This window comes from Pempheris klunzingeri, chromosome 16 (genome assembly GCF_042242105.1).
Source record: "Pempheris klunzingeri isolate RE-2024b chromosome 16, fPemKlu1.hap1, whole genome shotgun sequence".
In the NCBI taxonomy this organism is placed as follows: Eukaryota; Metazoa; Chordata; class Actinopteri; order Acropomatiformes; family Pempheridae; genus Pempheris; species Pempheris klunzingeri.
This window is the reverse complement of record NC_092027.1, coordinates 8,575,251-8,591,281: the sequence shown is the minus strand read 5'-3', so window position 1 is coordinate 8,591,281 and position 16,031 is coordinate 8,575,251. Positions and strand designations below refer to the sequence as shown.

At 41.2% G+C, this 16,031-nt stretch overlaps 1 protein-coding gene across 2 annotated transcripts; it reads left to right on the top strand.

The window, feature by feature from the left end:
• Positions 1 to 952: 952 nt before the first annotated feature.
• rprd2a (regulation of nuclear pre-mRNA domain containing 2a) lies at positions 953 to 16,031 on the top strand. 2 transcript variants are annotated; one of them, XR_011585527.1, is made up of 11 exons: positions 953 to 1,384; positions 6,437 to 6,566; positions 6,823 to 6,974; positions 7,209 to 7,261; positions 7,423 to 7,549; positions 7,685 to 7,860; positions 8,262 to 8,604; positions 10,156 to 10,356; positions 10,522 to 10,704; positions 10,827 to 12,911; positions 15,754 to 16,031. XR_011585527.1 is itself a non-coding variant. In XM_070846702.1 (10 exons), the coding sequence occupies exons 1-10, from the start codon at positions 1,210 to 1,212 to the stop codon at positions 12,569 to 12,571; spliced, it is 3,285 nt and encodes a 1,094-aa protein (XP_070702803.1). In that variant the 5' UTR covers positions 953 to 1,209; the 3' UTR covers positions 12,572 to 13,585. The 2 variants fall into 2 exon arrangements, 1 of the variants encoding a protein (XP_070702803.1); XM_070846702.1 differs by lacking the exon at positions 15,754 to 16,031 and having other exon boundaries at positions 10,827 to 13,585.

Sequence of the window (16,031 nt, the reverse complement as noted above, 5' to 3'; positions counted from 1 at the left end):
TAATTACATTTTTTACAGTGTAGATACTTTACTTATTACTTAAAGATTTAAAGCTTCCATTTTCTTTCATTTGTAATGTGTTAGCCATCTAGTTCCACCTAAATGAATGAATGAAATCTGAGCCACAGAGCAGCAGTTGGAGCTTTTATTAGACAGCTGGTATGTGTTGGCAGGAGTTTGATTTTTAATTATCCTCTTTTATGCAAAGCATGATCGGAGTTTTATAATGCATGATTTAAATTCTAACACAATCAATTACTCTATAATAGCTTTTCCTAAATTGATCAGTTCATCAGTTAACCATAATTAAACACTAAAGATCTCTAATTATTTCAGTGCAGCACTGGTTCCATAAGACAAATAAGTATAACTCCAACTAGAGTATCTCCAGTTGGTGCTACTTTCTGATCGTACTCTGCACATTTCAGAGGGAAATACTGTTCTTTTTACTCCACTACGTTTATCTGACACATATAGTTTCTGTTCAAATAAAGACAAGATAAAACTTTTTATACAGATAAAGATACAACATATGCAAAAATGATCATCTTAAGAATTATGATACATTACTACCAATTAAACTTCCCTGTAGTATTTAAACTGTTAAAAGTAGCTCCACATTTAGTATTACTATACCAAAAGTAGTCTATAACACTCATGACACCTACATGACAATAAGTACTTTTACTTTTTATATTTTTTACTGATAATAGCTCTGTGCTTTTATCTGGGTAAAAATTAAGAAAGTTGTACTTTTATTTGTATTTGAGTGTTGTATTGCTACTTTTACTTCAGTAAAAGATCTGAACATTGCTGTCATGATAAACATTTTCCTACCAAACACACACAGCAGGTGGCGCTGAAAACTCTGAGCTTCCGTGACGCTGGGTGGCGCCATCTTAACGTCGTGTTTGCGGAAGTGTCCTCCATCGCTCCACCAGCAACCAGTAAACAGACTCCAGGATGTAGCAAGGCGCTAAGTTTTAGCCTCAGACGTTACCCGATATAAAGTGTTAGCTGTGATACAGAAGCTCACCGTGGATGATTTATAGACGTAGAAAGCGAGGGGAAACGGCACACGGATCATTTAAGCTCTTGTAGCTTTACAATGGCTGCTGGGCTCAGCGGCGGTGCCTGTGCTACGTTAAGCTAGCATGCTAAGCTAAGTGCTAACCACGGCTAGCGTCAGTCGGTCGAGCTCCTCCGGACATGGCAGCGGGAGCAGGGGGCGCTTCTGGCGGCTCTCTGGAGTCCACTCTGGAGAGGAAGTTTCAAAATGTCTCAAACACGATGGACGCGATCCAGGGACTGTCCATGTGGTGCATCGACAACAAGAAGTACCACAGCCTGGTTGTGCGTCAGTGGATGAAGTGTCTGAGGAAATGTGAGTAGATTTACTGCCTGGTACACTGACAGTTGCTGCTTCAGCTCTGGGCTGGTCTCCTTTGGAGTTCCCCAAGTGTTCAAAATGACCATGATACCGTTTAATTTGGCTGTGTTTGACTGACTTACAGGCTAATTACACCTAGTTTGAAATACCGGGTAAACTGGCTTCTCCCATCTCATCCAACCAGCAGCTCCTGTAGTTAACACGTTGTGTTGTTAGCAGAGAAGCGTAGCTGGCACCGGCGCTCAAGTGGGATTATTTATAGTCTGAGATAATATTTTAAAATTTTAGCAGAACAAACACAAGTTTTCGTTAAGAGGGATCTTTGATTTTACTCAGTCAAGAGAAGAAATTACTGTATATTGTGCAGAAAAGAGGTTCAAATAAGCAAAGCAAAATTCAAATGTATAGCTAGAAATATAATAGGTTAAAATTAAGTGTAAATTAATTAATAGTTTAGCAATTATAGGGCTATGGATGGATGGATGGGTGGACAATGCTGTTGTGATAAGGATCATTAAGTAAATGATCAGTAATCAAATGTACAAATGCCAGAAAAAATGCAGTTCAATGTGTATTCAATTGCCTTTTTGCAATGTGATTATTTGCAAATTTGTTAATTTGTACAATATTAGCAGGGACCTGCATTATTGTCTTGGTGACCGTGTGTCCATATTTGATATAAGACTTTTTCTTAACAAAGTTGTGTTTCATCCAATAACCTCAAACTCACTGACGCATGGAAAATCCTGTTGCTACATAATGTATCAGGATAACATTACTTGGTGGTTTTGGAGGAGGAGAAAATATATCAGAGCTGCCGGCTTTAGTGGGATGGGTGTACTGTACTTGATGGAAACTTGGAGGCAACAACGCCCAAAAGCAAATTTGTTTCCCAAAGACTCCAAACAGGTTAATCCTGCCATGGTGCTACTGTATCCTGGGTTGTATTGTTTGTAGTCAGCTCTTCAGGCGTAGTTGAATTAATCTCATCTTTTAAAATGGTGTTGATGAATCGCTTTGTTGTCTGTTGGCTTGATTTAAACTTTCCACAGTAGGGGATGGTTCAGTAGAGACTTGGAAGTTTTTGAATTCTTGAATTGTTGGGTCTCTCTCTTAATTAAAGAGTTTGGTCTTGACCTGCTCTTTATGGAAAGTGTCTTGCGATAACACTGTTATGAACTGGCGCTATATAAATAAAGATTGATTGATTGATTGATGATTGGCAGTGCACTTAAAATAATTTTGTTGCAAAGTCACAGATACTACTTGTTGCGTAAGATTGCTGTTTTACCTGGGATGCATACTAGAGCATTGCTTTTTAATATTTCAGGGTGTTAAAGAAAGAATTTACCGGTTACCTACCAAATGTTGTTTTTTTTATAAGAAGTTAAGAAAAATGTACAAACAGTTTACTGTGATGAATCTTTAAACAGGAAGAAGAGACTGTATTTATGCTGTGTAGAGCTATTCCAACCACAATCACACATATGTTTCCAAGTTTCAAGACTATTTGCCATTTGCTGCCGTACAGGTGGACAAGGCCTTTGGAGTTCTTGTGCAAAAACAACAAAATATACACATAGTAATGAGTATAAAAAGAAAAAACATAAAATATGTCATAATATAGCATTATAAATGACGTATTGTTGAGCTACAGGGATGTCCTGTCATGTCAGAATCCCCAGACATAAGAGAACATGCTTATGCTTATTTAGTGCAGAACACAGCAGAAATCATTTCACATTTCAAAATGAAATGTAAAGCATTACCATTCCCACCAAAACTCGCAATTCATATTGCAATTGTATATCGTCACAATATGAGTTGCCTCTCGTAGTCAGCTGTTGGAAAAAAGTGCTTCCTGTTGGTTGTGATACTCTTTTGATTGGTGATATTTTAGTTGGTGTCTGGAGCTTCTCCACCTAAACAGAGAGTCTCCAGGGGGGTGATGTGGGAACAGAGTGTCCATTGAGGGGAGCTGTGTTCCCATGATCCTCTGGAGAGCCTTCCTCTCCTTTAGTGCTGTCTTGCCGTACCACACAGCGGCGAGGGCCCACTCCACAAGACTGCTTGTCATGGGTGGGAGGCCGACCACTCAGGCCCCCTTCCTTCAACAACCTGATGAAACAGAGCTGCTGCAGTCCCTCATGACAGTGACTGAGTTTTTTTCTGGCCAACTCAGGTTGTTAGAGATGTGCAGGCCCAGAAACCTGAAGCTGTTGACACTTCCACTACAATACCTTTAATCCACAGAGGATGCTGAGGGAAATCTTTTTTCCTGAAATTTTCGATTAGCTCGTTGGTCTTCTCAGTGTTGAGAACAAGACAAAAGGTCCCTAAAGGCAAGTCTCTTGTCCACCGGCTGCCTGTAGATAAGTCCCCACTTATTCCCTTGATAAGTGCTAAGATGGATGTGTCATTGAAAATGTTGTGTCTTAACAGAATAGCTTTGTACCTTGTGTGACATTCACATGAGTCGAGACCTTAAAGCAGTCATCGTCTACTGTTTGTACATTTGACTTTGGTGCTTCTTACTGTGAACAAAGACGATGCTAAGGACTGATCATAGAGTTTGTCACTTGTCTTTTGCTGAGCGAGACAGCACAGCCTGTTGTGGTTGGTTTTTTGTCATGGATTTGGTTTCATCTTCTGAAACACTGTCTTCATGTCGGCCTTGGTTACATAGCTGTTTTTTTAGATTGTGTATGTTTCTCTCTAAAAATGTGCTCCATGAATGAGCCTTTGCTGCAAGATCTGACAACATGTGTCTTGTGAACCTGAGCTGTCTGTATATGTGTGGTAAAGCCCACTACCAGTGGCATTTTAGGAGGCCAAAACAAAAATAATAATGATAATATTAATTGGATTCTGCATTTATTCAAGCAATGTTAACACCTGAATATGTAAATGAATACATAAAGGCTAAGACAATATGACGATTCATTAATTGATCTTTTTAATAATGTACAATTTTGATAGATGATTTATTGTTAAGGTTATCTGTTATGGAAAAATGCTGAACTGCAGTCGTTGCAATGCTGCTTTTGTCTGTTTTATATAATTATGTTTTAAATATGTTTGGTTTTAGACAAAACATGTTTGTCACCTTTGCATGAGGGAAATTGTGATTTGTTTCTGTTTTTACACTGAACAGTTGATAGATAAACAGATAATGAACATAATCATGAGTTGCTCCTGTGGAATATAGAACAACAAGAATTGTTTAATAGGGTTCAGTAAACTTTTGATTATGGTCTGTGGGTAAAACACTTTTCTCTGCTGCTTTTCCAATGCTGCCATTTGATGGGAAGTTTATACGATGAGTCAACGGGGAACAGGGACAAGACTGTCGTAAAATCTTAAAATACACCTAACAGACAGGTACATTCAGTTTAGTTTAGAAACATTAATTGCACACAGCATTAACCTTGAGAGATCTTTATTTTGAAATACGTGAGATTGTCTGGCTTCTGTCATAGTAACAAGTGCTGTTAGATTAAGGTGGTCTTAAATCAAATTAAATAACTAACTCATTATTGCTGTAATTGCCATCTGAACACTTTAAAAAAAAAAATCAAAGTTGGAAGCTTTCTTGTGTTTTTGAAGTGTTGCTATTTTGATGCTCCAAAACAATTTCTGTGTTTTTCACATCCAACATGGCTGCAGATTATAACACATTTGATCATGGACTTCTCTGCCAGGGTTGGCTGGTAGATTTGGGTTTTACTACCACAGAAGTGGCTCAAAACTCACAGGAGGCCTTGCTTCACTATTGTGTGTCTTTCTCTCAGCTTGCAGCTTGTGCTTGAAATAGTGTGTTGTAAATTGCGTTTCAGCTAGCTCAGACGCAGTTTGACTGGGAACAGCACAAAGTACATATTAGTATGGACTACAGTGGTGTGTGATCACTCACTTTAACTATTGAATGGTCATGTCATAAATAAATAAAATCCGTTTGCCTTACAGTAACTTGAAAGTGAACTCTTTTCTGTTGATGATGTTTTGGTGAACACTTGAATACAATTGCCTCAGAGGTTGCCTCAGTAGTAATGAAACCTTTCACCTTTTAAAAATATTACAACAGTTTTTTTTGTTTGTCCTGTTGTTGTCAAAATGTTAAAATACCTGACATTTGTGGTTTGTAAAAAAAACATGGCTTTCTGTCTACCACCTGATGGACTTAAGATCGCAATTTGGTGTTCAGTCTGAAGTTATTGGCTTTGAAACCAGATGTTTTTGAAGATGCAGTGTTTCACCCTTTGGGCACAGTTAAAGTTTAAGACAACATTAGAGCTGCAATGACTTGGAGATTTTTCATCATTTTGAGTCATTTTTTTGAAAAACAAACAAATTCTCAGATTTCAGCTTCTTATACGTGAATATTTTCTGGCTTCTTTTCTCCTGTATGACAGTAAACTGAATGAATATATTTCGGTTGTGGACAAAATAAGACATTTGAGGACGTCAAACATTTTATAGACCAAACAACTAATCGATTATGTGAGAAAATTATCAACAGATCAATCGATAATGAAGAGAATCATCGGTTGCAGCCCTAAATACCATAAATGGTAACACTGATTGTGATGATGGTGCAATGTTATGTTGCACAGTCTAAATGTCACTGACTACATGCTCTCTCACGTGACTTATAATCAACCTATCTGGCTTCCTGATCGTTTTGGATCTCTAATGAAACAAGTTTGTTCATTGAGAGTTAACTAGTCACAATTTTAATAATTAATGAATTGTCATTGTCATACATTTGAATGTCTTTTCGTTAATCAAAGCAATTAATTACTGTAATTTGTATATTGAAAATACTAGACATTTTAGATACTAAGACTTGTTTGCTTTTCTCATTTAATGTCATAAAGTAAATATGTTTGTGTGTGAGATTAATGTGTAATTTCTTTAGATTTTGCTAATAGGTGATGGATGCAGCACTACTGGTGTCTGCAAATATTGAGAAACTGTCAAAAGACATCAGCTTGTTTTTGAGGTTATTTGGCCTTCAATCTAACATCACTGTCCCTCTTTCCTCAGCTGATGCCTCACAAAGGCTCAACCTTTTTTACGTCGCCAATGATGTCATTCAGAACTGTAAAAGGAAAAATGCCATGGTTTACCGCACAGCGTTCGCTGAGGTGCTTCGTGACGCCTTCTTGTTGGTCCAGTAAGTAGTTCAACAGTATAATGTACAGTATATTAGATGCAGTGATGATGTTTGTGGAGGTTGACTTGTTTTCCTGTTGTTCGACCTCCTTTGTCCTGTGCTTTAGTTTGTCACACTCTCTGTCTCCTTTGTTCCACCCTTTGTTTTATTCATTCAAAGAAGTTCCTCACACATAAATAAGCAAATGTCATTACAACAAATCATAAATCTCTTGGCTTCCTTGTTCTTATTCCGTCCTCATCTCTCCTTTCTCCAGCTCTGACGGTGATCCCAAGGTACTTAAATCGGTAGAGAGGATACTGTCCATCTGGGAGGACAGGGGTGTTTATTCAGGGGCGCTCATTGCTGACCTTCGGAGTAGTTTAGTCAAAGACGAGTCCCCTCCCGAGACACCTGTGGAGCAAAAAAGTAAGTGTGTTGTTTTATTTTTAGCTCCTGTATTACATTTCATACACAGATGTTGCATCTATTCTTGTTAATTAGTAAAAGTTTGTTGTTCAGTTAGTTACTATAGATTTATTCTGGCATATCCCAGTTTTTTAAATTTTAATTCTACTGTATTTTGTTGTCCAAATACTGAATGTGTCACACCTGGGTGGGGTGATATTGGGGTGATCTCTAATTATTCCTATTTTTTTAAAGCTCCAGTTGAGTGTAACGCAGATCTACGGTCCAAGGTTGTTGCTGAATTTGTGGTAAGCAAGAAATTAGAGTTTTAAGCTGAACTAAACCCTAACTAGACTGCAACTAATTAAACTAATAAAGATAGTTATGATCATAGGTGTCCTTTTTTTCCCACCTTTGCTTTAATATTGTGTTGGTCCAACACTGTGGCTAACTGCTCCCTCTGCTTTAGCCTCAGGCACTGGTAGACGAACTGCACAAGTACAAAAAGTCTTTGGAGGAGATTGACCTGAGAGAAAAGCAGCTGGCGGCTATGAGGGTTGACATCTGCAGTTCTGAGGCCCTCAAGAAGCTCAAAGGTGCCTGCTTTAGTCGTCTCCCACCGCTGTACCATCTGTCCTACTGCAACACTCAGATGGATCTTGGCTTCAAAATAATCATTGCCTTTTCTTACATTGCCTCAAATTTCATCCTTACATGCTTCACTCTTGCAGATAAGGCTGGTGGAAAGAAGTTCTCCAAGGACTTTGAAGAAGGAAGTGCGCAGCTACAAGAGTTTGTCAAGTTCCTAGACAAACAAAGCAAAGGAGGGCCTCTTGTCATGCAGGCCCTCAGCAACGCAGATATCTTCTACGAGATGCAATACAAGGAGGTCAAGATTGTTGCTAATGTGAGTGGCAGATGTATTTGTAGCATAGGTGGTGATGTCAGCCACTGGTTTATAGACTGCCATTTCCTCAAGTCTGGCATTTTGGGCGTTGCCATCTTGCCATTTTTTTCCCACCTGCATTCTCCAAAGACCTGCCTCCGCTTGGTTAGGTTTAGGAATGACCCACCTCTGCTTACATACATTTCATTTAAGATAAGATGGAAGGCAAACATGTTCATACATGAAAGCTGTTAATGTTCAAGGAAAACACAAAAACTGTAATATACATCCACAAAGTAAACTTGTCATACAATAGATTAAACTTGTTATTAACTGTGAAACAACTCAGTGCCAGTAATAGACCATTTTTTGTTATTGTTTTACTTTTCATTTACTCATACTCCATTACTTCTCCTCTCAAGGCCTACCAGACTTTTGCTAATCGGGTGTCACATTTGAAGCGTAAGCTGGACACCCTGAAGGCCACCCTGCCTGACTTGGACGAGTCACCCATCCCCTCACCCTCTGCAGATGCACCATCTCCTACAGGCTCAGAGTCCCCCTTTCATGGTCTGGAAATGGCTGAACCCGATCCAGATCTTGATGGCTCTGCTATGGATGATGAGGCAGAGCCACCGGCCCCGAGCCCTCTGTCCTCACTCGGAGGATCCCCTAAACACCCAGAGGCTCTCGGGGAGAATGACAATCGTGAAGTGGAAGACATGGAGCTCTCTGAGGAGGAAGCAGACAGCGGTGGCATTATAGGTAAGGACAGGGCTGGTGATTAGGGACTTAATGACTGCACAGTGAGTGCTCTTTAAATACAGTATTTATGAATGATGTATGCGATTATTTCTACTGATTTTGTGTGGCAGTGTTGTGAAAAAAATGTGTTAAAATAATAAAAATGAGAAGCACTAAGTGAAACTCCCATCACAGCCTTCATATGTCAATAAAGACCATCCAAGACCATCTGCTTTGTAGCCAATTCGCTGCGCCATCTGATTTAAATCAGACATTTTTACAGACAGCCATATATCTGCCATTCTAATGTTTTTTTATGTCCAGATAATTTTTTTTATTGGCTACAACAGCTGCAGCTTACCTTATATGATCTGTGTTAACTGCCATAGTCAACTTTGATGGGATAGAATATTACCATCTTCCAGTGTGTATATATACTTCAGTGTGTTAGCCATGTGTAAAGATGATTTATACTGTATTGATTTATCAACGAACTGTACATAAAGATGGACGACATGAGGGTTCCTCAGAAAGTGTAGCCAAAACATCTTAATCGCCCCTTGGTAGCTGGTTGCCGTGTAGAGTAGAAAGCCTGCCCCCTCTATGTAAGGGGGCTGGACATGAGCCAAACTACAAAACTAACTACACTAAACTAAAAAGTACACGTCAAACAGATCTTTCCCAAAGATGGTTTCTGTCATTTTAGGGAGTTTATTGTTCCGATTTTTGTTCAAGTGCTCTTTTTTTCCTGATCAGTGTTTTGAATTAATTATTTGATGCTATACAAAGAGCTGACAGCCATCTCTAACCTGTGATTGGGTTGTATGGGTGTATTTTGAGACTGACTCCAAATGACGTCTACAGTGCAAGATGCCAGCGGAATATTTTGGCTTCATTTTTGTACAGTGTGAGAAAGTGGTGATGCGTTGTACATCTAACGATTGACAACGATTGAGTATAATAATAATCAGCAGATCACCATCAACCATAATATCTTATAGCCAGTGTAAGATTATTTGTCATTATAACATTCTGTATTTTGACTTGTTTTTAAAGGTTGTTGTAAAAAAAAAAGAAGCTTTTTTCTAACTTCATTTTTAGATGAAAGACTTATGTATTATGTAATATGATTTTGTATTTCACAGACAGCTGGAGAGATTGTTTCAATGTTTTTGGCAGCGTAATCTCATCCATCAATTTACTTCTGGACCCATAAATTATCTGCAATTCAAAAATTAACTGTTGCATAATAACAAATATGAAACTAGAAGGGCACTTGGCGAGCTCAGACCCTCTGCCAAAAGCCAAAAAAATGCACATTCATAGGTCTGATCCAGATCTGCTCCAAAATTTGATGGGTCCTTCCTTGGCTTCCTAACACCCTCCCACCAGGTTTCATGACAATTAGATCAGTAGATTTATCTGTAATCCTGCTGACATACAAACAAACAGCACCGAAAACATAACCTCCTTTGTGGAGGTCATAACAATCTCATTTCATTACTTCAAATGCATATCTGACAGCACCCAAACTCTGTCTCACTGCTCTCACTGCCATATTTTTCACCTCAGTTGAGGACCAGATTGAGCGCCCCGCCCACCCAGAGGTGTCCACTCCAGCCCCCGCAAAAAAGGAGCCATCAGTGGCAACAGAGCAGCCTGTCACACAGGTCGCACCACCTGTGTCAGCTCCTGCAGCAGTTTTGGAAAGTGTTGACCTGGGTAAAATTGGCTCCATCCTCAACAGTTTAAGCTCTGTCATGAAGAACACAGGTGAGTGCTGTCACATACATGTTTCTTGATCAGAGATCTGGTTTAAGTTCCAGCATCCTCCTGTAATAGTCCTCCTTTTTCTGGGAGTGAAAATACTGCATTTGCTGTTCAAACACTTCACATGTCAATGATAAATTAAAGTGATCACCTCTCTCTGTCTGGCAGCACCATTAGTGGAGAGTCCACCCGCAGCTGCCCCTACTGGCTCCTCGTTTAAGACCACACCTGCTGCCCCTTTAGCCTCTCAGGAAGCCAGTTCACTGGTAAACCTCCTCTCCAAGGTAGACGTGAGTCCTGCAGACCTCCTTGGTGCTCTCTCCAAAGTCCAGGGCCAAGGCAGCCTTGACGGTGAGATTAAGGACTCTTTTGCTCAATTTGAAAACGGAAGCATTATCTTTTATTATGTCATTCATCACAAGCAGCAAGCTTGCTTAAAATACATTTGTGTATTTTTCATTTCTTCACTCCAGGCATCACTTCTCTTCTGAGCAGCCCAGCTGCAAATGTCTCCTCAGACTCCTCCAGTACAGGCAAGATTCCTCCCTCTCCCTCATCCACATCTGCATCAGCAGTACCCTCTCAGAGCCTGTCTGTCTCCTCTGTTGCACCTGTGCCTTCTTTACCCAGCTCCACTGTAAGGCAGAGCACAAGCTCCCAAGCCCCCCCTCAGACTGCCAATGCAGCCTCTGCCCTGGTCCAGGCTCTCCATAAAGAAATGGATTTGACAACCGAGCCTGAAGCGTCCTCTTCTTCTGTGAGTTTAGAGTCTAAAATCCACAGCTTCCTGCAGGGGAACTCTGCTTTCAGTGCATTTGACCTGGGTTTCACTGCAACCCCAGTGCCAGGGGGGGATAACCTCAGCCCAGTAACTGGGACAGACATCCAGGAGGGGACCCCAGTGCGGGACGAAGGCGGAGGCACCCCTACTCAAGATGAAATCATGGACAAGCCCGTGGTGGCCCCGTTCTCTTCTACCACAACTCAGCCTTCTGTTGGAGAACATTTTAACACGGTTCCTATTGCATACCAGAACAGCAGGCAGCAGAACGCCAACAATCCCCAGCAACAAGCTCACCTGCAGCCAGGAGTGGCTCAGAATGGACAGGTCTACCAGCCCTACCTATATGGCAATCACAAGATGCCAGAACATGGGATTACTGCTCCTGTTGCACATTACCAGCAGAATTCTGCACAAGTAGGAGGGCCAGTGCCTGGAGAAAGAGCCCCAGGCAGTGCCGGTAGCACACAGACAGTTGAAGGCTTTCAGGGGGTGAGTGAAAGGGCTTGGTATGGTGACATGTACCCAGAGGGGAACACTCAGCCACCCAGAGGCTACAATGTGACAGCGCCTGGAGGGGCCGGGGAAAACAAGACATCAAGACTTTATCCATACCAAGCAGAGCAGACGCAGACACCTCAAGAGCTGGCCCCCCAGCGGGACGCCACCACGTCCTCGGGTTTCTTTGGAGGCAACCTCCCCCCTGTCCCACAGTTCCCTCCCCTTCCTCACAGCTTTGACGCCCCTCCCTCTGCAATCAGCAGTATGATGATTCCCCGAGAGCAGAAGCCGGAGCCCCATGCTGACACAGCGGAGGTGATTGGGGCCAGAGTCAATAGTGTCATCAGTGGGATGGTGGTCCACGACCATCAACACAAATCCATGTTTCATCCAGAAGATCCACAGTATGATCTTGAGCGATCTCGCCCTCCTCACCCTGAGGAGTTTCGTCCTCACCCGGACGACATGCATTACCATGACGAGGTCCGCCATCGCGATGCCCATTTCTTTCAGGAAGACCCGTACCATCATCCAGATGATCCGTATTTCAGGCCGGGCAGCCCCTCCCACCACTACCACAGAGTTAGAGGGCGCCTCACTCCCCCTCTCTCACCCTCAGAGGACCCTTATTATGCCCACGACTATCAACACCACAGCCCCCCTCCTCAGCACTACGCTCCAAGGAGACCGCCACCACCTCATCATGACATCCGTCATCCTGGTCTACGGCCTCCTCATCGCCCTCCACATCGCCCTCCCCATCGGCCTCCCCACCCAGCACTCAACCCACTCCCCAGAGGACCCCCACATGCACCATTTCCCCGGTTCCACGGCCCTGATCCAAGGTTAAGAGGCAAACGCCCAGGTCCAAGAGGAGGGGGAAATGTTGGTCCAATGTTCACCCCGAAAAGGCCCTTTCTACCCCCACGATACTGACTGGACATGTAGCTTTGAGCTCTCGAAATCACTGTGGATGCCACGAAGGCAGTGGTAGGACTTTCAAGACTGTGTTGAGGTCCACACTCTGAGGCCTCTGAAATGGAAAATGTCAGAGAATAAGAGTGCACACACTGAGGTGGGCATCAGGAGACATGGTCATACTGAAGAAGAATGAATTCAGCAGCTACCAGAAGACACATGAAAATGGAGAAGAATAATGGATGTGAAGATGTTGGAGGAGAACAAGAGACAACACCCAGAGATGTAAAAGCAATCGGAGGCTCTGAGAGGGCTGCTGAACAGAGGAGTGAAGACAGAAGATTAAAGAAAATAAGAGGTGGATATATATATATATACACATATATAATTCACTTTTTGTGTTATTTGCTCCAGTACGAAGCATTGCATTCAGTATGTAATTGAGCGTCAGTTTGACATAGGTCAGAGTGTGTGCATGGTGTACGTGTGTGCATGCAAGTGTAAGTCAACCAGTCACCGAGGTTGAATCAGAAAAGATAGTTATTTTTGCTAAGGGAGTAACAAAAGAATGTAGTCGACGCAATGTTTCTGCCGTTACTTAGTTTTTCCATGAGCAGTTGTGACTGCTTCTCTTCCATATCAGCAGTATCCCACTAACTTTTGGCAAAACATCAATTTAAACTTTACTTTGGGTATGAAAAAGAGAGTGTATGTTATAGAATTTATGTTCCTTCTGCAATACACGTTAGCATATTTCGAGAAATGATTTTTCACTGTTCCAACTCCGACTGTTGTATTTGTGAAGCGATGCTCTCTCCACTAGTGCGTTAGATCCCTTCGCCGATAGTTTTCCGTCTCGTTAAGTTCCTTGAAGGAGAGCGGCACAAGTCTACTCAAAAGGAGAAGGAGGTGTGAGTTTTTTTTTTTTTTCAGCCTCCAACGCTGACGCAGAAGAAGTGCATTTTTGGAGGGGATGAAGAAACTCGTCCTCAGTTTCATTTTACTTGTACTGACTAATAAAAATCTGAGTTTGAAAAATTGTGTTGTTTTCTTTTCCCCTCTTTCCTCTGATCCTTGAACTGTTGCACCATTGCTCCAATCGCTTAGTCATTACCTATACTTCAACAAGCCTAAATGTGTCCGAAAACTAAAACTTTATTAGTTCGTTCATCATCAGAGAAATTAGCATACGCATTTCTGGATCTCACCTTTTGATACATTTACGAATTCTTTGCTTTTTAGGGACAATGCTTAATCACTATTTTAGTATTTGCAGCTCATTTTGTAGAAAGTTAAAGGGAAGGGTTTGATTACTGTCGGTCTAAAGTTAGGTTGCTGTTGCCGTGCAGCATTATTCCAGCAGGGTAAAAGTACTCTTCTATTCAAAGAATAGAAATAGGCCTGACACCTTCTCTCACTTAGGTGCTTTAAATGAATTTAAATGGTAACTAGTTGAATAAAATGCATTATGTTTCTTCAAAGAAGAAAGAGACGTATATATTATAACAGGTCACATCAAAATCCTTAAAAAAAAAAAAAAAAAAAAAAGAGGTTTCTGCTCCAGAAAAACAGGAAATATTTTTTAAAATTAGTGATGAGGTGAAAAACTACTGTTAATGAACGAGCGTGTCCACACAGGCTGCATACTTCACCCTGTGTGGACGTTCCTTTGTTAACATTGGTGTGTTTGTGTTAGTCAAGTGTCTTTCCCTCTCCAGACCAGAGTTAAATGAAGTGACCCCTCGTTTCTGTGCGGTTTACCCAGTGTCTTATATTTCACTCTTAGTTTGGTTTCCTGTTACCAGCACAGTTCAACAGTTTGACATAGGTGTAAGTTGGCCTCCGCTGATTGCAGTCACCACATTACTTTAGTCTGTTTTTTTTTTCAACCTGTAGTTTTGAAATTATTCATTGCAGTTTGCCTTCTTAAAATTATAACTAAGCTTTTCTTTCCAGTAGTTCAAAGCACCAAATCTGTTCATTTGAAGTTTTTCTGCGTCGTGAAAGATCTTCATCTTCTCTGTTTTCCGCTGTGCTCGGGGTGTGATGAACACATTTCCAGTTGTTTCCCTTTGGAAAACAGATGTTTATTTCCCTTGTGGCACAGCAGAGAGCTCTCTGGCTCCTCAGAGGAATGTGAGGGACACTTAATTTGAGGCCAAACTGACTCCACACTGGGCTTCAATGTAGGAACAAGTTTGCAAGACAAAGTGTTCATCAGTAAGATTGATTAGGCAATTACAAAAGAAGTTCTTATTTGATTAATTAAGCCCCATCTATAGATAAAATTCGTCTTGATTTAATTTACAAAAAACTCAAGTCACTGTTAAATGCATTGTACCTTGAATAATAGGTCGTTTTTTCATCTTATTTCGTGCTCTAAAAAGATCCGCTTTGACATTTATCAAAATTGATTCTTAGTCTCTAAGTTAATTAAACTGTCACATTAACCCAAATATACAAAGTGAATCTTAAACTTCCAAACTTTAATTTCTCCAGTATGGTGAGGAAATAAATGTTAAACTTTAACTCATATCCTTAAACGAGACGCAGGAATTTTTTTTTTTTTTTTCTTTATGACGTTCACGTTTCAGGTCAGACTCACTGATTAAATCGTCCTCGCGTTAATTAACACGCACTCTACTTTTTACAGCCTTTCTGACAAACCAGTATCGGTTTTGACTAAGCATCACTCAGCTTTGCACAAACCGGTGTTAGACTAAATTTTTAAAAAACAAAAACTGACGCTAACAGTTAATTCGGCGCCTTTTAGTGTATTCGGCGTAATAAAATAGGCCGTGATTATCATGCGGACTTAATTATGAGGCGGCAGGAAGCGATCAGACAGATGATGAACGCTCCTGACATAAATAGTGCAGTGAGATCAGGTGAGCAGGCCGTCGCCAGATGTCAGCAGATCTTTCCAGGATCACTTTATTAGCCTGCTTTGTGAGATGAGGAGCAGCCACAGCTCTTTAATAATAATACTAATACTAATGATGGGGGGAATGTTGGTGTCCTTTATTGCACTAAAATGATAATATTTATATGTTTATAAGCTTATTCTCAGTGACAAATAATGTTTGCATCCTTGAATGTTGCACTAACCTTCTTTCCCTTGAATTTTAACCTATTTCCTGTTTGATCCCCTCCATCCTCCTCCTCCATCCTCCTCCTCCTCCTCCTGTTTTCCTCCTCAGGGATCCAGAGCCCCCCTTTGATGTGTCTGATGTGATGGGAACCTTTTCCACATGTTAAATGATGCTGTGGTGGCTCTCCTCTTTGAATCCTGCACTGCTCCCAGTGATGTCTGAAGTGAGCGCCGCGCACCGCAGCAGCCGGGGAAGCCTCCAGGTTTGATACATCAGTGGCACCAAGTAGGAAACCTAAACAATCAATACAGGCTGGGAGAATATAAAAATGATGAGTGTGTGTGTGTGTGTGTGTGTGTGTGTGTGTGTTTAGATGTGTGTGTGTG